Source organism: Lissotriton helveticus, chromosome 7 (genome assembly GCF_964261635.1).
Source record: "Lissotriton helveticus chromosome 7, aLisHel1.1, whole genome shotgun sequence".
In the NCBI taxonomy this organism is placed as follows: domain Eukaryota; kingdom Metazoa; phylum Chordata; class Amphibia; order Caudata; family Salamandridae; genus Lissotriton; species Lissotriton helveticus.
The window spans coordinates 736146406-736169773 of NC_136068.1; the positions used below are offsets into that span (position 1 = coordinate 736146406).

Genomic DNA, 23368 nt, shown 5'->3' on the forward strand with positions numbered 1-23368 from the left:
AGTGCCTCAAGGCAGCCCATAAAAAAGGCCAGGAGACACTATCTAATTCCTTTTCGGCATCTAAAAGAATTAAGGCCTTATGACCCGTCGTATATGATTTATAGTTTCACGACCAGGGACGAAGCCATGTTGTTGTGGAGATACCATCTTTATTATAACTGAGGCCAGTTTGTTTGCAAAAATCTTCGAATAAATCTTGATGTTGCTATTTAATAACGTAATAGGCCGATATGACCCTGGGTCCGTCGCGACTTTCCCTTTTTTTAAAAATACCACTATCTTAGCATTCTGCCATGACACAGGGGGTGTATCGCCACTCTGAACAATACGAAACATATCCAACATTATGGATGCCAGCTGCGTCTGAAAAATCTTTAAAAATTAGCCAGGAAGAAGATCAGGGCCGACTGCTTTGCCCGAGGATAATGAATCTAGTGCCCGGGTTATTTCTCCCAGACTAATTGGAGCATCCAGAATTTCACGATCTGCAGAAGATAATGGATCAATTTTGACCTCTTCGACATATCTTCGAGTTTCCGCTTGTGTCCTACAATTATTGGTTGCATTCTCAGAATACAACTTCTGATAACATTTGTGAAACACGGTGAGAATTTCCCCTGGGTCAGTTACTAAGCCTATATCCGGGTCTATAATACCTGTGATCCTATTTTGTGCTTCTTTTTCTCTGATCCGGACCGCTAGCATATGGCCCACTCTTTCATTGCTCTCATAGAGCTTAGACCGCCAGGCAAAATATCTACCTGCAGATTTGGCAAATGAAATCTCTGTTATAGCGGATTTGGCTATTAGGTTCTCAGTTTTAGCCAATTCAGCGTCCCCTCCCTCCGATAAAGCCTTAACCAAATGCTTCTCAGCTTTAGCCAATGTATCATACAGTTCTTTATTCCTATTCCTCTTTTTTCTGTGCTTCCCAACCAAACTGTATAGTCTCACCCCTAATCCCAGCTTTCAGAGTGTCCCAAACATTTTGAAAACCCATACTTCCCATTGTTTCACTAAGAAACCTAGTAATCCACCTATCTATATGTTCTATATAGGAATTGTCGCTTAAAAACGCCCTATTAAAAGTCCAACTCGAAAGAGGTTTCTGCTTTTTATTATTAGCTTCCAATACCAGAGGGATATGGTCGGACATTTCCCTGAGAAACTTCACGATTTTACTGCCCAGTGAGAGATAAAAAAATAATCTAACCGTGCGTGTGACTTATGCAGGCCGAAAAATAGGTAAACCCTGGATCATTCCCTTCAACTTGTGCCCACAAATCTACCAACCCATGCAGCTCTTTTAGTTGACTAATATCTAAAAACTTTCGGTTTACGCCCTGGATACCCTATTTCTGCATGGTTGGAGATCGCACAGCTCAGGTTGATATTAAAGTCACCACAGAGTATTATCGGGGAAGGCCAGCCCACCAATTCTAAACCCAGCCAATTATACAATTCAGGGTCATCTAGTACAGGTCCGTAAATAAAACATAATGTAAACATATTACTGTCAATAGTACATTGCGTAATTGCACATCTCCCATATTTATCAGAAATAGAACGAGTAAATTTGCTAGACCCTGACGTGCAAATATTGCCACCCCTTTTGACTTAACTTCCTGTTTAGTCCACAAAATCAATTGAAACCCATCCTGAACAAAACAACACCTGATGCAGGTGTCGTTAATGGAATGCATGGAAAAGAGGACAATGCCTTTTTTTCTTTTAGCCAGGCAGCCTTAGAAAAATCTGAAAAAAGTGCTACTTCACGTAATGGGGGCTGTGAAAGCAGATGCTATTCAAGAAGGTTGAGGCGTCTGCAGAACCGTGGTCTGTATATATATTACCGATAAAGAGAAAACAGCACCTGGGTCCAAGCAATTGGTAATGCACAGCTGGAAAGTGTTGCATGGGTCGGAAATAGGGGCTCTTTTTGAGATCTTGTCTAAGATGTTATACTGACGGCATACTTGTGGGGGGTGGTATTCTTGCCCTGCTTCCGGCACAGGAAATTTCCAATCAAGTGGGCAAGACAATGCAGGACGGCAAGTTCACCAGACAACAAATTCATCACACATACTTTAAGATTCACAAGAAAGGAAGGGGAAGGGAGGGAGGTGTGCATATGACACTTGAAAAAAAAGACTGAAAATATACTTACAGCCTTCATTTTGGTTGTCCTTGTTTGAATTGTAGACCTAAAAAAAAGAGAATACATTTTCAGTGCATACAAATGAACACCTGGCTTCATTGCTTGCAAAAAAAAATGTATATCAAGCTAGGCTTGTACAGGGAAATGTGGAAAATTCTGGGCAGGCTGGGGCCAGACAACAACTGGTATGTCGGGGAAACCACTGTCATAAGTCAGCCTGATGCACGACTCAACCGAACTTTCAAAGACCAGCAAGCCGGACATACTCCCTCCCTCCCTCCCACCCCGAGGAGGCTCAACACCAGCCAGGTAGGGAAATGTTTGGAGATGGCTTGAAATTCATTAGATCTTTAATTGTAAAACTAGCAGCACTAACAGACATTTCAATAACATGGTCTACCAGAAACATTCTTTCAACTCGACTCATCCCTTGTTTAGCCACGCCCCGGGCACTTCCCTCATCAGTAATCTGTTTTATTATTAATATAATGATTAGGAATAATCCTAACAATCGTATTTTTATAAAGCCTTTAATGACAGCAGCTTTAGAGCGCTGAAAATAATGCGCGGTCCCCCCCTTTACCGGTTCATGCTTTACTCTGGCTACCCTCCTGCCTTACATTATAAAGGCTGTCCATCTGCGGTACTTTGAGCGCATACTAACTGCACCACACTGACAAACCCCACACCTGGAGAAACACGTCTCATTGTTTAACATGTTTGAGACAGTCTCTTAGCATTTGCGTGTCCTACACAATCTGCCCTCCGGAACACCACTGGATAAGCTTCCTGCCTATGATCTCTTCTTCCAGACTTTTTAACCAGCTGTTTTATACCTCACTCGACCCATAACACCCCTTCAACTATCACATCTGAGTGCAAGACTTACACGACACAAGGTGCCCAGTCTAGCTTTCTGGTTCTTCCCGCTTTCGTCCAATCCCTTGTTTGATTACTGTCCCCTTCTAAGACCCACATCCTTGGAGGATACTACTTTACGGGTGATTCAGACTCACCAGTCTCTACTAAGAGTACGTCTTTTTGAGAATTCCCCCCCCCCCCCATTCCATTACAGAATGGTTGGTGCACTCCCTTCTACTCCACAATCCCGCTTTCATGTGTGAGAAGATCAGGATCTCTTTATGCACCTCTCGTTTGTGACTTCCAGTGTTTGGGATAACTCTAAACCCCACTACACTTGCCTAAGTCCACTACCTAGGCAGGACTACAGCATTGAGTCCCATCTATGCGATCAACAGAACATGAAGTGCTAATCCAGTCCAACACCAGTGCCAACTCCCTGCACCCAAATCACTTGTGTAGGCAAGTGCTCTACTCGGTACACCCCATCTAATATTTGTTTTAGGCTGCTTTGCCTGAATGATAATTCTAAACGGGAGGCCAATGTGCCCTAATGATTATGAAGTATAGTTTTTGTCTCAACCGTGCCTCTTTTACTTCTGTTGTATAAATGGTAACCACTTGACCCCATTCGGTTTCCTCCATAGTGATTCCCAGATATTTACCCCCAATGTTGAGCTCCTTAAGTAAAGTGTATATTTTAATACTGCCTATGCCCATTATCCAAGCCCCTCCAGTGTCCCAAAAGTTCAGTTGTTTCTCTCCAGTGGTATCTCCTCCAAAACCATTTTTTAGCCAAATAGGCAACCTCGAAACTGTATTGATCTCCAAATGCTGTTCTTTCACAAACCGTCTTCATTTAGCAGGTTCTCAAAGGAGTTCAGTAGTTTGTTTTCAAATAAGTCTCCCCATCTCAGCATTCCTTTTACTGACCACTCTTCCACCATGCCTTATCACAATTAGCCTGATCAGATTCTGCCACATCGGTAATAAGTGTAATGGGCAAGCAGCAGGTCCACTTTCACTCAAAATATAGCTTGTTGTGCAATGTGGAAGGGACTAACATATCATTGTGCGTTTCGTACTAAAAGTCCTCTGACTCTTATTCCATGTCAGAGTAGCAAGATTAATAGGGGCCACTTCCAGGCCCACAGAAGGACTTGAAACCGTGGAGCGCCCTCAAATACTTATAGGAAATTGCATTTTTTTCAAGTAGGAGGCATAGTTCAATTACCACTGACCGTTTTATCTGGGTTATATTCCCTTGCACATTAAGCAAGCACTTTTTTTCATTTTAATAAAGTTACCTGGAATTTTTTTAACAGGTAAGTGGGTCCATATTCAGCTGCAGCAACACCCCAGGTGTTACGAGTCCACGCAGTTTTAAAGGGACAATGTTTGTCTATTTTCTTTGGCAAATTATTCAGCTGGAGTCCCTCTGCATTGAGCCAAGTCACTCCACAACCAAACGGGTCTCTTCTTTTTGTTATCTTTAAGAGTTTTGGATGCCTCACTGAGAACAAGGTATCTTCTGCATAAAATACCCAGTGATTCCTTCAGTCTCTTTGTATCCTCTAAATCCATTTGCAAGTGGTTCCAGAATCAGGGTGAAGGTGGGTTCCCCTCAGTTCAACGGTCAGTTGCATAGAGATCTGAAATCTATTCAGTGACTCCATTAGCTTTTTCACTGAAAAGGCATTCTTTACGTGTACCATCCAAACACGTCCATGCTACTTGCTTCAGTCATCTATTATTGTCAGCTGAGTGGTTGGTAACAAATTATGCCTGCTCTTTGTGAATCAGCATTTGCAACTCTTAGCAAGAACCTTTCTAGAGATCCACATTCAACCATGACAGGTGTGAAGTTAGTGAACAATTACTGCTTGTGTCATTGCCTGTGGAAGTGTGAAATCAGCCTTTCTTAGATGTTCATGGGGGCTCAGGGGTCAACCAACTGCGCTCAGAGATGTACCATTTTAATCCTTCCGATTGCACTTTTAACGTCCACCTCGATACCAAGAACTATAAGATATTTCTTATATCAGAAGAATGGTTGTCTGGGAGGATGTCTCACTTAATGTTCGAATTATTGATTTGTTGTTGGCTGTTGCGTTTCAGCAGATTACAGCCAACTGGTAAGATTTTTCAAATATCCCCTTTAAAGCATGGTGGTACAACGTTTGTCACAATCATAGATTGGATACTGCTTTTGTTTTCCCTATTCACATGGCGACAAAACGTATGGACTTATGGCTCCCGATTACGCTTTACCTTGATGTTTGTGCTAAACGCTCCTTTTATTTGCATCCTGCCCAACAAGAGGTCCCCAAACCTCCTTAATCACCCTAGACGTTCCTTATTTCTTCATTACTCTATTTTATCTCACTACTATTGCATTGTTTTGTTTTTACAACCATTGTATACTCTTTGTTTTGCTTCAAAACCCGTTTTTACTTTTGCTTACTTTTTATTGCTTTTGACATACTATTTCACTTGATTGTTAATGTTTTCTTCTTGACCTGATTTTGTATTTTGTATTGACACCCTGCTCTTTCTTGAACTTAAAAAAAGAAGACTGGTTTTCCATTTTCAAGTTTGTTAAGGTTTCAAAATCTACCAGCCTTAGTGCACGTTTCTTTCCAAGCAGATCATGGCAGTCTAAATCAGGGGGTTCCAACCATTTCTTCAATGTGAGCTACTTACATTCATTGAAAATCATCCCAAGCTAATATCATACATTTTGTAAAAACGACCACATCAGAATATTTAGTGAACATCACAAGCAAGAGTACCAGCCATGATCAACTCAGCTCATCACGTATAGTTGCCAAAAGTAATAAAAAAAGGCTTTGTTATTGTATAATGCCTCTATGAGTGTAATACACAACAGCCAAAGCAGCAATGCCCTTGGCACCAAGGTAAAACTGTAAGTAACATCTCCCCAACGCTGCATGATTTGTCAAACATCCGTTTTAAATATATTTTGGAAATTCAACCATTTTTCTAAAAACATAAGCTTATGAGTTCTGAAAATACATACATTCTCTTTACGCTTTTCAATTTTTGTTTACATAAAATAATCCATCCAAAAAAAAGCTTCTAATATAGTAGGTTGTTTGCTCACAGCAGACCTACTTATAGGAAGCTGGAAATCTTCCATTGTCTCACAAGATACTCGTTTGAGACACCTGGTCTTAATTGTGTATTTATCTCAAATCGGGCTTTTTGGGCAAGGTGAAACTACTAAAAAGACAGTTTTGTCTCTCCTGATGCGCCTTTCACTCTCCAAAATACTTTAACCGAAGGGGTCTCTGGCTCACTTAAGGAATCACTTATATCCTTGAGTATTACTGCAGTCCAGCTTGCTTGTGATCAGGGCAAATGTGATAGTTTTCTGAGTGCTGAGTGGGAGCCATTTGAAAACCTTTCTCCGCATATTCAGAGTATGGAAACATGAGGTTATGATGGCACTGAATTGGACGATCATTTCGAGTTTGCTTTTGATGATCCCGAAGTTCTTGGCATTGTTGGCCACTAGGTGGAGTCCTACAGTGATATATTCTTCCGGAAGATCATGATTTCTGTGTTGTCAGTGTTCAGCTTTAGACAGTTTGTCTTCATCCAGTGAGAGATTGCAGTCATGCAGGCACTGAACTTGGCCAGGTACTGGGTGTCTTGTCTGTGATGAAGAAAACCAGTTGCGTACCATCGCTGTAGGAAAGGACACTGATGTGAGAGAGCACGATACTGGCTAGAGGAGGGTGATTTGAGTGTAGGTTTCCTGGAAGAATATGCTAGAGTATCCTTTCATCAGGAAAAATACATAAGAGCATTATGGCAGTTTGTGTAACTGATTATATGTGAACATAACGGCGGCATGGCAGTTTGGGTGCACTATGGTTGCACTGGCAGCCCTTTCGGCACTTGGGAAATGTTTTTATCACAAATATAAATCTCATGCAGTTTCCTCATAGAGAGTGGTAATCAATTCCAACAGAAATCCCCCTTGCGCATTAAGTGACAAAGCAAGCATATGAAAAGTCTAATCCTTGAACCTGCGTTTGCTCTGCTTCTAGTTCCTTAGTTAGGCTCCGTAACAAATACACCCTTGCTTCTCATTTTTAGGGTTGAGCCTGCATGAGCAGCATGCGCTAGTGCATGTGCTCTAGCTCGCGAGACACTATTGTTTACAAAAAGGGATTGGAGCCCGCCCACTGCTTACCATTCAGCGGTTTCACAGTCATTCTTTTTTGCTGCGTCCTAATTAGACAGCGCATGTCAGGTCTCACTTCCTGTTTCTTCTTTGGTGCATAGACCACGTACAGATTAATTCTTCGTATCCCTCCACTGTTTGCACTGTGATTGAGGTTCTTTTTGTCATGTTGCTCCTTTTTTTTTTTTTCAATTTTTTTTTATTGGAGTTCATGGTGCAATAAGGAAATACATAAATAAATAGCCATAAGCAAGGTATAAGAACATCCGATACATATATGAGCAGTTAAAGAACACAATATTTTATGTGGGGATAAAAAATTATGTGGGGATAAAAAATTATGTCATGTTGCTCCTTACGAACTCACCCACCAATTCTCTGTGTTGCTTTCACGTCCGCCACCCCACCTTCCTGTCCTTGCTTGCACATCCACTCACCACCCCCTCCTCACTTGTTATTGTTGCATTCCCCATTGTCATTGCCTGCCGCTTTCCCCCACCGCTGTTGTTGCTTGTTGGGATTGGACTTAAAACGTTTTGGAATCTACTGCCCCTCCACAAGAAGTTCACAATTTCACCTCTTTAAAAGCCCTTAGACTACTTTGTTTTAGAGGTCCGTAGCCTCCTTAAAATGTTCCTAATTCGTGTGTCCCAGAAGCACCAAGATTCCCCATTTAACAACAGCATACTTTACAGATGTCATGTGACATAACTGCCCTCTCCCCAAGACGTGAAGATCAACACACGCAACTTTTTTATCAGGAGTACCGTCACACCAGCCAGCAACTGCACACACTGCTGATATGCCGGCACCAGTCCTCCCAATATGTTATGATTGATGCAATTCACAAAATACTCGATGGAAAAAGGCTTGAGGACTGAGTACAAATGCTTTTGTGAACTGCATCTACCATAATGCAGTGGGATGACTGGTATTGGGGTAGCGGAGGTTGATTGGCGAGCCATTGGCTACAACAGTGAGAGTGTTGAGGAAGTGGGGCTTTTCCAAGAAAACTTGAATGTGGTATCTTAATCTCCCACCCAAAAAAGATTGTTCTCCAATAATGAATGAACTAGCACAACACACATTCCCAGCAACCCTACATTGGTAGCACTTAGACCCAATGGCAACATTTTAAGAACTGGGAGTACAAAATAGGTTTGTCAACTGCATATACCATAATGCCTTGAGGGGCTGATGCAACACACCAGCAGTGTGTACCCACCCACTGAAAAGTCCATAAGTCACCTTGACTATTAAGACAAGGGACTCGAACTGTGCTCTGCTCTCTACAGTTTTATCCTAAGTTCTGTTTAGTTGATGCTCTACCCCCGGCATGCCTTCTGCCTCCCAAATATCTTTACTATTTGCTAAGAATCATACAAATCTACACTTGCTTTCTCTGATGACTTTGCTGATCATTATTCTTTGTGAGTCTCTCCCAAGTTCATGATCCACGTGGGTGAGTCCCTCTTAACCATTCCTCCAATGCAGCTCTATGTTCACATCCCTCCAGTAACAACACTAATGCCATCTAGGCACCACATATTCCCACCAGTAGATCCCAAAAATCTCAAAGTTTACAGGCAATCTGCCCTTAAAACATAGCACTTTTATTTTTTCTAAACACAGATTTTATTAGGCATCAAGGATTGCAAGTACGCATTACAGATCAAATGTATATGTTTGATAATTGGTTACATATCGGATCATTGTTTGTGTAAGGTGACATTAATCCCTTAAAACATCGCACTTAGTGTATAAGATGACGGATATAGCATATAATTTCATTATCATGGACCACCTCTGTTCCCTCTTTTCCACACTCCAATTTACACTATCTCGGAGACTTCATTTAATGTTAATGGCTCTGCAGCGCCTGCTCCCTCCATACTAAACACACTGCCTTTTTACTCCTTCTACCATTATCCACTAATGCGTTGGTATGCACATCCTCATACCCAAATCATTGTTAACTAACACTTTTCTCTGACTCTGCTCCATCTTCCTTAGAATACCACAAAACCACTGCGGCTCCTTTTGAGGAGCACTTTCTGGTCAGCTGTCGCACAGCAACTCCCACTGAATCACTCTTCGATGACCTCAGCAACATATTTAATCAACTACGGGCCTCATCACCACAGAACGCTGTGGAACATAAATCTTATGTTAAAAAATGCCAGACCCAAGACAGCCCCTTGTGACATTTCCTTGCTGAGCACTCTTCGACTAACAGTTACACTTCTTGCACTGAGATGGTAACCCTCTGGACCTCTCAGGAATTTTAAACCTACCTTTTATCCACCCTCCTCAGACCATGTTCTTTTCCACCTGACTCTGAACGTACCATCGCCCACCACACTCTCACATCTGTAAGAGCGAGCTATACTACACCTTCACTCCTACATACTTAGACCAAGATCATAATATTCTTACTCCTCCATGCATCTCGAAATCCTTTGAACATGTATACAAAACATTGTAAGCTGCAGACCTTGACCCTCTATCCATCTGCACCTTGATCCCACAAACTTGCTGCATACAGCCAAAAATATACTGACAACCGATGCCTGAAAATACTGATATCCGATACCTGAAGACCAAATGTGTTCTCAGAGTCTTGAAGACCTTGAGAAATACACACAGGAGCTTAACTTCATCGTTGCTGCCCTTCATGGAGCTAAAAATCAGCTCATTACCAAGGCAGCACTCCGTGACCCCAAAATCACTAATTTCCCATAAGCTCTCCAATACTGGTCATGGTAACCTCTTAGCCACTGACTCTGCTAGATTCTTTCATTCGAAGATTGTCAATATTAGGATCTCTTTGCCTCCCTTGCACAACACTTCCCAACTTTGTAACCATTTGTTGGCTTCTTTATCACTCTGATTTGCTGTCTTGCAATTAGGCATTACCTCTTCTTTTCGGCTGATGCACGTACCAAGTACAGATTGCTTTTCAGCTTGATTGCCAACCTTCCACTGATTAAGCACTATTTTTATTTTGTATTCTTCATCTCCGCCTACTCCTACCATCTTGTTCATTTTGCTTCTTCCCCTCCACCCCCCCCAACCACTGTAAGAAAAGCCTTTTGACAACGATTTTTTTTTTTGGGGGGGGGGGAGGGGAGTGTCCTGTTGCCCATTTTCCCTCACCCTGCTGCCTGTTTGTGTTCCCCTTTTTCTCCCCCCTCCTTCCGTTGTCCCTGTTGCGCACCCCCACCCACAATAGGGATAAATAAGCGCTACAAAGCGGCCAGTGTCGGCCACGTCATAGCTTGCTTTTTTTTTGTACTTTTAACCATGCTGCACAGCAGCTGTGCTACAGTCTACAACGATAAAAGACATTGGCAAGATATAGGCCTCGCTAATGCTTGCTGTTCGTGATTTTCATCTATTGTAGTGCCAGTAACTTTCCAGATGTTCCTGGCTTTCTCCATAGATTTGCTGGCATTCTTCTAGAACGCCTTAACCTTGGTGCTTATGGTTTAAAAACGTGTTATGCGTTCAGCAAAAGGCAGACACCCACTTTAGTGAAATGTATGCATGCAGATGTTCCCTCAGCTTGCAAATCTTCCTGAGGAAATGTGGAAATATACATTTGCACAAGATACACTTATTTATTTATTTTTACACCGAGAGCCTCCTTTCCTTCGCCACCACCAGTAAAAGTCTGTGGTGCACGACGGAGGCACCTCGGCGTTCCTGTGACAGGCCTGGAAAGCCTGCCTCGCGGGTCAGGTGCAGCCTCACAAAGGGCAGTGGGATTTTCCACACGTGTACTTCTGCCAGCAGCACGGCTTAATTGAAACAACGCAGCTGCGCGCTGGCAGCGCCGAACAATGAGGCCTACACATCCCGCGCGCGCGCTGCTGCTTGACACATGCAGCTCCGCCATGACGACGACATGTGGCAGGCAGGTGCACTGGAACCGTTCTGAAGCCTCTGCAGCAGAGGACACAATCTGTAACCGCCAGGACACAACAGGAAACCGATCACAAATCACAGGAGGGAATCTGAAATTCAGGGCTCACTCGGCGTGCCCCTGTAATGTGGCCAACGTAATGGGTTTTCACGCCCTAGGCTATAAAAACACAAAACTTGCTGAAACCACGGCGGCAGCCATGACTCGTAGGGGTGATCTGGGGACGCCTGCTCTCGGTGCTCTCAACAGCCGGCTTGCTTTGTGCAACACTGTGCTTACAGAATCGAACGTGAAGGGAGCTACGGAACGTGGCCATGGATATTTGGTGTCTACAAGCCAGGGACATTACTATCTTTTTTACTACAGCTGACCCTGTAGTCACTTTTCTACATCGAAATCCCAATTCTGCCCTCACCGCAAAAGCAGAGATTCTAGCTATTTGCAGAATCCGGTACACCATTCCACGAAGTGCTGTTCCACCATCTGCTCCCAGAAATCATTATTGCTCAGTCGGTTTCAATCTTCTGAATAATGCGGCCTGCAGCTTCCAGTAAGACCAAGAGTGCCCTTCGAAGCACGCTGCACAGCAGGCTGGCAATTCTAAGGGTCTTAAGCAGTGCAGGTATGTTTTAGAGGAATACAGTAACTCTAACCAACTAAGTATTCAAAACAGAAGGTGACTAGTTATCTGTTGTTGTTTCATCTAAACATGTAAGCACTAGATTCTTCACTTGAACAGTCAACTGTGTGAGCTTTCTTAAGCAAGCACACACTTACCAGGCCTATTCCTGCTCCAGGCTCTACATATTCTTTTACATGGTCAGATGAGCGAAGGGCTCTAGACTAGCAGGATGGTGGAGTGAGATTTAAGTAAGGCTTTTCCAGCTACCCCATTTTTTCCCCGTTCAAAGTCCCAAGGGCCAACCATAGGCCCTTGATGGGGGAGTCTCAGAGCAGATATGTTAATGTTAGATTATATTTATAGAGCGCCAATCACCGACGGTCTCTAGGCACTTGCAGCGTGGACCATGAGCCAGAAGTCTCCTGGACCCGAGGATATTCAGCGCGAGGTATGCGCACACCATCTTCCAAAAGGATCATTTCTGAGAATCAGTATTATATTCACGCATCCACACATAGAAGTTAAACAGGTTACTTACCTTCGGTAACACTCTTTCTGATGGATACTCAATCTAACTACAGATTACCCACATTTAGAATATCCCCAGGCACAAGAATGAATCTGGAAATTCTCAGCAGTGCTTCCACACATCACTAGGGGGTGCTGTGCGGCTCTGTGTTGGCTCCGCTCTACTATGGAAGTGACAGAGCAGAAACCCATATCAGTGCAACCCCGGCACGCCAATGGCAGTTTCTGGCCTTCTGGTTTCTGTCCATGACATCGAATCCAGGGCTCAAAAGAACTGTTGGTACCATTGTGCAGATCTGATATGGGGCCATTTTTAGATGGCAAAAAGAGAACACACCTGCAGCAAATAGAAGACATCAACTCTGCAGTAGTACTTCAAGTTGTTTATTTCTTGTCACAGATCGAAAGACCCCATACCTCCAGCCAGGGGCCGCCAACAATAATAACGGTCATCTGGCTCCTCACCTCCTTGGAATCCTCATTAATTCACACAATGTTAAAATGTCACAGTAGTCCCAGCACATAATTAATACAAAATAAACTGCTCCAGAACAATGTACAGGGTATGTAGCAACTAACCACACAATAAAGCCACCTGGAGAAAACTAAGATGCAGATGAACAACGTACCCAGCCACACGACCGCCCAACTCACAGGGAACAGCATAAAACGCAATAAGGACAACGCAAAATGCAGGACATAATGAAAGGGAGTGCGGCTGTGCAACAAACAGCTATACTTAATTCCTTCCTATAAGGCAAGAATTGAAAGTGTGCTCTTAAGATAAACTGTGGGTGACATCTTAAACATCATAAGAAAAATGCTAAAGGGAATAACTATACAATGAAAAACTGTATTCATATCCTTTGTATACAGTGTGATGGTTTGATAAACTATTTTTTCTCTGGCCCCTGACAGCTTTACCGACAATCACTCAACTAAGCAGGAGGTTTTTTTGGTCTGACTTCTCGTCCTGCCTGCTTTGTTTTCTGGGAAACCACCATTCTCATTTATCTTATTCTTATAGTTGGTCTGTGGTTTAACAAAATCCTTATCGTCTATGAGTAACCATGCCATACTTCCATCTTCAATATCGTTAGGTCTAGTTCCCCCACTACTTTTGCTCTGATACAAGACCACTCTTCTTAAATTTCAGGTTTGGCCAATGTCCAACCTGACCCAGTTACCTCCAATCAGACTTACTTGATACGGGCCACTGAATTTGGACACACCCTTTCCTACTCCTCCCAGCTTGATTTCACCCAACCCCCCACCTAAATGAACTTCCCCTGACCCCTTTCTCTGCAAGCACTCATTTGTCCCTCTGCACTTTTCTCACGCATCCAAGTGTCATGTCCCTTAGGATAATCCCATCATGTACATACCAATTACATACATTTTGTCCCATCAACACAACAAAGATCCTAACACAAGTCACTTATACCAGGTAGCTTACTTCTGTGCCTCTGACTTAAGGCTCTTGGTACCCTATCTTAATCCCTGTACCCGATGTACATAAACATGTTCCCAGGCACAGCAGATTTATTCTGTATACGGGTCACCACTTTTTTTCATCCATGGCCAACAGCCAGCTGTGCATTATCATGTTTGTTTAGAAAAAGATTAGCAGAGGATTAGTGAATCTTTTCAAAACGTATTGATTCTAGAAGAAACCCCGGAGTGACCACTTTAGTATAAAAGACCTTCACTCCCCCTTAAAGAGAGAAGAATTCCTTCCAGGCTGGACCAAAACTCTGCAGGTTGATCCTTCGACAGGCAGAGACATGAAATCCCTTGCAGGGTGCCATCCTCAACGCAGAGATGGGGTTCTTCATTCAGAGCCAACAAAAGGACACTGTTCCTAAAGCAGGGTGCAAAAAATCACCCATGCTTTAGAGTGCAAATTGTCACACGTACATTTAACAAGAAAAAGAAATGTGAACAATGAAAGAAATAAGAAAAATCCTTAGGTAAGGAATGCCCACAAGTGAGGGGAAAAGACAGTTTTCGTCCTCTAATTCCCTCACACACCCCAAGTGGTGTCGTGCTTCATCATTGAGCAGTTGCTCCTCGTAGGGTCGGAGCTGCATTTCCCTACGGGCCCCTCCTAGGAACTACACGTCAAAAGATGGAAACATTTTAGTGCCAGGACGTCTGCCCTTTGTTATCTCAAACTGACTTTTCCTAGTTCCCACATGTATTGTGGTGTGATATGACCACAGCAACTCTTTCACAGCCCTCTACATTTTATTGCCAGTGATACATGCCAATTGCATGGTACCCTTCACCATTTTGTTTACTCTTACACACAATCCATTACCTTGCGGGTTGTATAACGAAGTACAGGCATGCCTTATTCCAAGTTTTCCGAAGAAATTTTCCATCTCCAGGGATGTTTATTGTGTCCCATTGTCAGTGAGGAGGACTGTTGGAATACCCACAGGTGCAAATACCTTACTCAACACATTAATGGTAGCTTCAGTGGTAATGGACCTCATAAAAACTACCTCCACCCACCTGGACTTGGCATCGACCGCAGCATACCTCTCAAGGTCCAGGAAACAATTGATGGAGCAGGGTTTTCACGAAATAAAACCTGCTCGGGTTGAAATCCCATAGTGTAAAATCATTAATCGTGTAGTGTGCAAACTAAATGTGAAAAGGGCTAACATAAGGGAAAACTAAACTGCGCAAGCGCAAACTAAAATGCTGGAGTAGGCCGAAAATGCTTATGACTAATGAAAAATAAAAAGACTAATGCGGTTTGCTTGTTCTATACTAATGTGTGTTGGAAATAACATTAATCCGGGATGCGCATGGGTAAGTGCAACACAGGGTGGGTGCGCTATGGTTTAGCATTATAAATGTTTAATAATTCATGTGTTGGTTTTCCGTAGAAGTATGGTTTTCTGCTCTGTATTTTAGAAAATAAATGCGGGTTTAATCGGAGCGAAAAGAGGAAGGTGGAAAACTGTTCATCCTTCACAGGTCATGTGTGCCTGCCAAAGTTTGCGTGGAGAAACAAAATAATCTTCGAAAGCTGAACACTTCCTTAGAGAGTGGCGCGATTGAACAATCGAGGCACAAGAGTTGGTACATGATCCGAGAGATGGAAGAAATGTGAACTATGAGAGCAGCTTGAATTTGTATTTCTAGGGCTGGAAGTTGATCAAATGAGTAAAGAGGACAATGGACAGTTTTACAGAAGTGTCATGACGGGAGTGGTGTGACAGTACACCCCCTTCCTTAACCAATAGAAGGAAGATAAATTGTGTGTTATGATACAATGTGGGTTGGTCTATTTGGGTTTTAGAGTATAATATTAGGTACCCGGTGAGAGGATTTAGGTGGTTGCGTGTTTTCCTTCTTTGCGAGAGGAGAGGGCTGCATTGCTGTCTCCTATTCCTATTTTGGCAGGCTGTTCCTGTTTGTTTAGTCCTGACTTAGACTTTGCACTTCAATTCTTCTTGAGGGTCCTTGCAGTTCTCATGGCCAGAGAGTTTTCCTAATTTCCTTTATGGGTTAGTATAATATCTGAATTTGCATAATTATTTTGCAAATGTCTTTTGTCTCATCTTTTGTCCCTACGGCTATCCACTCACTCATTGCATTGATGTTGAGATGTGCTTCTATCATTTTCATTTATTGTTTTCTTGTGTGGTAATCGATGATTCAAGCTGTATTGTATTTTGATGAACAATCACATTATTTAGATAGAGCATTATAAATAAACAAGCAAGTGCCATTAAGAGATATTGAATTTGGTTTATAATGAATATTTCTAGCTCCAGGTATTAGTTTGCCAAACCCTAATTACATAAATAAAGATTGCATCGCCAAAAAGTATATGCGAGGATGACATACTAATTGGGTTTTGGTAAGTTTGGTACTTCACTCACCCAGCGTGAAGGGGCTAGTCGGGTAATGAATTGGACACAGGTAATTGACATTTGTTAGTCCTAGATGGCTGGATCACAATTAAAAGGTCCAATGAAAGATACACATTTTCTCCCATACAGCATCTGCTTCCACAGCATGTTGGCTTTCATGAACCTTCCCGGTCTCCACACAAAACCTTTTCTCAGATTAGTTGCAACTTTCATATCTCTCCATCCATTCTTTATTTTGCTTGTCCATGATCTGCCACTAAAATCTTTCTTTTACTGTTTTGATTGTTTGACCCAAATGTCCCTAAGCTGCCAATCCTATCAACTTGTCCCATATGGGAATGGGTGGGACAGAGGGTTGCCTCCGCATCACTAACTAATCGTTTTGAACAGACTTATCCATGACTTAAAAATAAGGCCTTATTGCCACCGAAATTGTACTCTCCCTCTTTACAACACCTGTAATAAGTCTCACTACACCTTTAAATGTGTCATCACTCTGCATACCCATAATCCAATCCTTCTCAGATGTATTTCTTGTCACAGGAAGAAAGACCCCACACCTCCAGCCAGGTGCAGCCAACAGCTCCTCACCTCCTTGAAATCTTCACGTCAAACAGAATGTTAAGATGTCACAGTAGTCCAGGCATAGCGGAGACTACGCAGGCACAGTATGACAACTCCACAGAAAAGGGAGGTGAGAGGACAGTGAGGAATGTGGTTAGCTACAGTATTCACCAGAAAGAGCATTAGCGAAGGTAAGAAATTTGTTCTTTCTGATGGAAACTTCTAACTGCAGATTCCTCACCTTTAGATTAGATGCAAAAGCAGTATCTTCCATGTTGAAGGGACTGTGGAGTAGGCTCAGACCAAGATGTTCTGCACGACAGAAAAGGCAAAATGTCCTTCCCTTTGGACCTGGCTATCAAGTCCGTAGTGCTTTGTGAATGTATGCACTGATGTTCACATCATGGCCTAACACCATGGTCTTCAAACTTTTTAATGCTGCGCCCCCCATGGATTTTTTTTTTATCATTGTGCCCGTTTCAGAATTGTTCACAATTATTCTATTAATTTGCCAATGTTTAAATATGCATAGACCTATTTAAACATAAGTTCTGTTACCATTTTAAATACACTCAAATACATGATTGCCAAACTTAATATTATGGTAAGGCAGAATATACTAACGTGAAAAAGTATCCACAGTATGATTATTAGAAGTGGGGGTTTTGAAGAATATTTGGATTTCTTTCCTTTTGACACTTTCTCACAGCCAACATATAAATGACAAAAGAGATTAGTGATGGTCCATTACAGAGATGCGTGCTGCTCCTCATTTTCTGCCGCCTGAAACAAAGCACTGTTATCAGCATAATGCTTCTTTTGATCAGAGCCTGGTGCCGCCGTGGGATCACTTGAGGCCCCCTAGGGAAGCCCACATCCCAGTTTGAAGACCACTGGCCTAACAGATGTCATGGACAGGCACGCCACCTGCCAACACAGTGGAGGATATCGTAGCCTAGGTGGAATGAACTCTTGGGCTCTACTGAGGCTGCTATATGGCCAGTGTATAGCAGGTCTTAATTCAGAGGACTAATCCCCTCAACAGAGTCATTTTCTACCTGGATTTGCATTTCTTTACCCCATAAAACCCCAAAAAATAATGATCATACCATGGTCTTTGCGGAGATTGATGTCAAAGCTCAACATCCTTTTGGGGTTCAACTGATGAGGACTGTCCTCCTCTTTGAAAGGTGTGGGGGGGATTGGAAGAGTGATGAATTGCGCAACATGAAAAGGAGTAACAAATTTTGGCAAGAAGGATGCCTAATTTTTCTGGTTAAAGATGTGGTGTAGGTGGCTGCACCCAGATAGCCTGGAGCTCACTCACACAATGTGCTGAAGTGATCGCAATGAGAGAGACAGTTTTGAGAGTGAAAAGACGCAATGAGCAGCTGTGCACTGGCTCGAAGACTATGCACATGAGGAATGTCAGAACCAAATTAAGATCCCAATGTGGCATCACAACCAGTTTTGGTGGGAATGTGCATCAAATCTTTTAGAAACTGCAACAAACCAAGTGACTTAAAAAAGGATGGATGGTCTGGCAAATGTAGAAAGGTCAAATTACTGTTTATACCCACTGCAAGACTTTGACTGGTCAAAGACAAAATGAACAACCTACGTTTGGCTTGCAAGAGGTCTGTGTTGCTAGCTCCACACTCAGCCAGAAATTTGGCCAAGTGCCCGGTGTGAATGGACTTCATAGAGGGAGACCTGACAGCAAAGATAATATCCACAATCTCAGATGGTATAAGGAATGAGTCAACTGTTGCTGCTCAAACTCCATGCATGGAGATGTATATTGCACAGACTGTGGTGAAGAAACCTGCCATGCTGCTATAACAAAAGATCCTCCTGAAGCAGTGCCTGTTCGGAGGACAGATCTGCATGCCCAGAGGTTCTGGGTACCACACTAGCCTGGTAGAATTTGGAGCTGCTAAGATGACTTGGGTGCTGCTGTTCCTGTTCTTCAGAATTCGAGGCAGGAGAGGCAGAGGCGGAAAAGTGAACAGAAGTCCCTTGCTCCGCTTTAGCATGATACGCCAATGAGTACAAGTTTTGACTGCCATTTTGCACAGTGGCGAAAAGACCCAGTCAGAATTCTCCCCACTGTTGGAAGATGCCATGTGTCGTCTTTGGTGTAATAGTCATTCCTTCAACGACAGACCAATAGCCCGTCACTCCAACAAATTAATGTTAAGTGGGGTTTCCTCTGATCTCAACCTCTCTCAGATGACCTTCTCAGATGACCTTCCCAACCCAACATTGATGCAGTAGTCTTCCCTATTAGCTTTGGGTAAGGCAAATAGAGGGGTCTCGCTCTGGTCTAGTAGCAGTTTCCTCTAAAACATGGACAGAGTCCAACAGGTTCCCTTCGTACTGGGCAAATGGAGGCTTCAGATTCTACTGCAAAGCCGGCATATGCCTTTTGGCATTATTGACAAGTAGGATGCAAGAGATCAATAGGCCTCAGAACCACTCTCATAATTGAAGTTTGAAGCCCACTGGCCTCTTCTAATTCAATAAATATATACGGTTAACATCATAATGTGTGGGTAAATCATCCGTATTGCCATAGTGGTCTAGTGGCAGCAAGCTCTTGTAAGACTCAATTGAAAACCCGTTGGAGCACCTGAGGATGGCTATGTGGTACTAAGAGTACTTTGCCTCAATACGACTGTACGGGAACCAGGGCAGCTAAAATGCAGTTAGAGCAAGACTTCAGTCTATGCAGAGAAGGATTTGGCTCAGTCGGATACCAGAATCAGCAGAGGATTCACTACTGGCACCAGCGAAATGGGGCCAGTGTTGACAAAGAAGGGACTGGCGCAGGTCTTGGAGCTGTAATGGAAGTTGGCGCTGGTGTCAGTGCTGTACCCATGGTGGGTTCTAGTGGCTCAGACTGGACCAAGGACAGATCCACCTGTGGTGTCCCGACTGGAGACCCATACACATCCTTGAGGCCAGAAAACATGCCAAAGGTAATTTGGAGTGTTCTAAAAATAAGCATCATGGTCCTCCTATAAGCCCGACTTGCTTCAGTGTCATTAATGGCCCTGGTAACTCGGGTACATCAGGATCAACTGATAATGGGTACTCCATCGGATATCGAGAGCAAGAGCCAGTGGCATCTTGACACCCTCGTGACTTCTCATTATATAGAGAGTGGTGGGATGAGGTTGTATCCTCATTTGCCATCCTGTGTTTTTGCTTCGATTTGGACTTACCAAACAACTTTGACAGCAAAGAGAAGCTGTTGCAGGATTGGCCACAAGAGCAGGAACAGGTCTACGTCCTTTACTTGGAGTGGGACTTGCATGGCTTCTTTCGATGTTCAACATACAGCTTTGCTTCATTGCCCCAGATCACCTTGGGGAGAATGTGGGCTCATTCCTCACATGCCTTGGAGTCATGCCCTAAACTCATGAGCCAGAGACACACCTCGTATAGGTCTGTCATCGGTTTATGACAGTTACTGCCTAGTTTGAACCCTATAGTTTTAGGTGGGGACACCGCTCCCTTGCCCATCGGAATCCAGTTTGAAAAACTCAAAACCAAAGAAAATGTTTCTGGGGTTAGAATGATCAGAAATCTCCTTATGTGATAGATACTGAATTGCGCTGTATCTACATGGAGACGCTGGCCAAATTGCCGGGTGGTGCAAAACCCAAGGACGGTTCCCTAAAGAATTCTGAAAAAATATGTGTCCGCGATGTAAATCCTATTGGTTGTGACATATTGTGACATATTCAGATTATCTATGTGACATCTCCCTGATGGAAGAATTTGAGAACAAAGATTACATACAGTGGGTAAGCGCCAAGGTATTTTAAATCAGATTAAATAATGGCTTACACTTCTGAGGAAATACCTTTTCTAACTTTTGTGTATGGTATAAGTGTTCCGTCACACCAGCAGTGTGCAAAGACAAACAAATAAGGGACATTGATTACATACAACTGTCACACAGTCTCAGATTTTTAGGTCTGGTGCTAATCAAGAAATTGTAATTTTACTAAAATTATATACATGTATTCTACTTAAGTGGATTTTCAGCCAGCCCTATTCATCCTTTGGCATGGGGTCATTCACATTTGTCTCCTGTCTACTACAGCAGCAACTGACTGACTTCACTGTGAGCGATGGTATTCTCTCAAGTCTGTCCTTTCCCAGGGACCTTATCCACACAACGTAGTAGGGCTTACTATACGGCAAAGGGTGCTTTAAGAGGCCATAAATATATCCTTGCTTTTAGCCAACATTTATATTTTATATTGTTAATAGAACAGCAGGTGCTCAGAGGTACAATTTTTCAAAAACCATGGCAAAACAAACACTGAAAGTCAAAAGGCTGATAGTCAACGCCAGGCCAGCCCTATTGGCTTTACCAATGCCTGTCCCTCTTTTGCTTGGTACGGAAAAGATCATCGAACCTCCCAGGCTGCCTCGGCGTGCCTTAAAATCTGATCATAAGAGCGCCGACACCTTTCCAGACACGTGCCATTTCTGACGAGGACCTGCAAACATCTGTGAACTTTCACAGGCTGTAAATTGTAGTTACAACGCGGAGATGTGAAAATACATTACTATCAGGCAACATTAGGTCCAACCAGCAGGTCCCAAATGTGAAATATCTCCGATTTCGCCCTAGACAGCAAGGCGGTTAAATTTGATAGCAGTCTGCTAATTAAACCCAGAAGGGAGGGGGCGGCTGGCTGACAGAGGCGCGCGGAGCGCCGGGGCCTTGAGGCGCGCGGACAATTATCAACGCCGCTCAGCGGTCTCCTGAAGTGTCGAGCTGGCATTCAGCTCTCTCCGCTCTCAAGCATCAAATACAAGCAGCACCACACGAGAGATCAGCCTAAAAAGTTCCAGAGGGTTTCCGTAATGCAAAATGGAATTATGATGTTATCTTTTAGAAAGCCCTTTATCATGCACGCAGTCCAATTCATCTTCCAGTCCTTGCCTGTATGTACAGTTGTCTGATTTGATTGAAAAAGGCGCTGCCTTTGCTGCAGACACGATACAACTGAAGTTCTTAGTACGTTTTTCTATACAGCTCCACATGATTAATTGCGGAGTAACGAATTACGGCAGGCTCACTCAGGACATGGTACCTGATAACCTTTTCTACTGAATCACAGGACATACCTATCAACAGCGGTCTAAGTGCAGTGAAACAAGTAATTAAGGGCATGGATTGAAAAACACATCTAAGCTAAAAATCTGTTTTAGCATAGTGTGCCGACTGACTTGTACTTTTCTGCTTCGGTCATTGCATCCAGATAGGATACACCGATACACCAAGTAACATCATACCTACAACAAGCCGGGGCTATTGGCTGGTGGTTAGTGGCATAAGGTAAATAAGCAGCATCTATGGCTTGTATAGAATATTGAAAACCCTTCCACTTAAAGCCCTGGTGACACCACAACAGTGTTGCTGCTCCTAAGATTAAAAAAGAGAGGGGAAATCCAGAGAGAAAATTACTCTTTAAAGGATTTCCCTTCCCCTACAACGCTCACCATGCATGATGTCATGCCGTAACTTCCCCACTAGTGAGAAGTGAGCAGTGTAAGCACGCGCACATCGATGTGCCTGCTGTCACTGTAGTCCGGGCCATGGTTCAAAACAGAGCCAGACAGAGACCCATTTTGAGGTACCCTTAAAAAAACTGCCAGTGCCCAGACCCGGTGAGACCCGGCCCACTTAAAGCCCTGCGTTCAAGTTGGTGTATATAAAATAACAGCTTAATGTAAAATAAATAAAATGTAAGTTAATCTGTGTGAAATGCACTTAATGAAACCTCTATTAGTTAATGCACTGCTGAGGTCTGTCTAACCAGACAGCCACGGAATTGAATCCTGGTAGGAGCAGAGCGAATACTTAAGGGCGTAACACAGCCCACTCAGGACAGGAGCCCGTGTTATGCCCCTTTAAAAGGCACAGATGAGCTGGTAACTCTTTTCCAATACCACTCCTGAACAGTCATCAGGAAGGTCAAGTGAGGCTTCCAAGCTCCATTTACATTTGCTAATTGACCTGTTGTGCGCATTTACATTTCTTTCAGGGAACAGGCACCCTGGCAAAAAGACTTCTTTAGCGGTCTGCCCACTTTCAGTTTCATAGCACATGAGACTCCCTGCTTTAAACTGCAGAAGCATATCAGATCTCGGAATCAATCGTCCTGGGATGGTTATCTTTTTCATAGAAAGTAGGGGAACTGTTTCCCTTAAATTAACAAGCATTTGCAATGCAATCAGTCTCGCCTTTGGGACCTTTAATGTATTTAGCTATGCAGCACATTAGCCTGGGTGCTGAAACATCTACTGTTCTTTAACATGGAGGGAAAGTAAGCACCAAACTGCTTGGCATGCCAGGCATGGGAACACATGGAGCGAAATATTGCCTTTCAGCAGGAAATGGTATAGTCTAAAGCTGTGTTTTTAATAAAAATTTGGTGCCTTCGGTGGTCATAACACTGAAAATACAAGATTGGGAAAAAATATTGTCTACGGGTGCTCGTGGAAGACAATTTCTATAGACTGGAATCTAGAGAATGCTAAAGTGGTTCTGGTATTTCACTGACCTCTGCTGGTTGTTTTC

At 43.1% G+C, this 23368-nt stretch overlaps 1 protein-coding gene across 4 annotated transcripts in view; it reads right to left on the minus strand.

The window, feature by feature from the left end:
* The window catches only part of ARHGAP26 (Rho GTPase activating protein 26), a 2444655-nt gene that overhangs the window by 1512768 nt on the left and 908519 nt on the right, over window positions 1-23368 (minus strand). For all 4 annotated transcript variants that reach the window (XR_013598661.1, XM_078653061.1, XM_078653060.1 and 1 more), the window contains exon 12: window positions 2168-2204. Coding sequence is in view for 3 of the 4 variants with exons in the window: in XM_078653061.1 (XP_078509187.1) it covers window positions 2168-2204 (37 nt within the window). In the remaining variant the exon portion in view is untranslated. The remainder of the gene's footprint in view (window positions 1-2167; window positions 2205-23368) is intronic.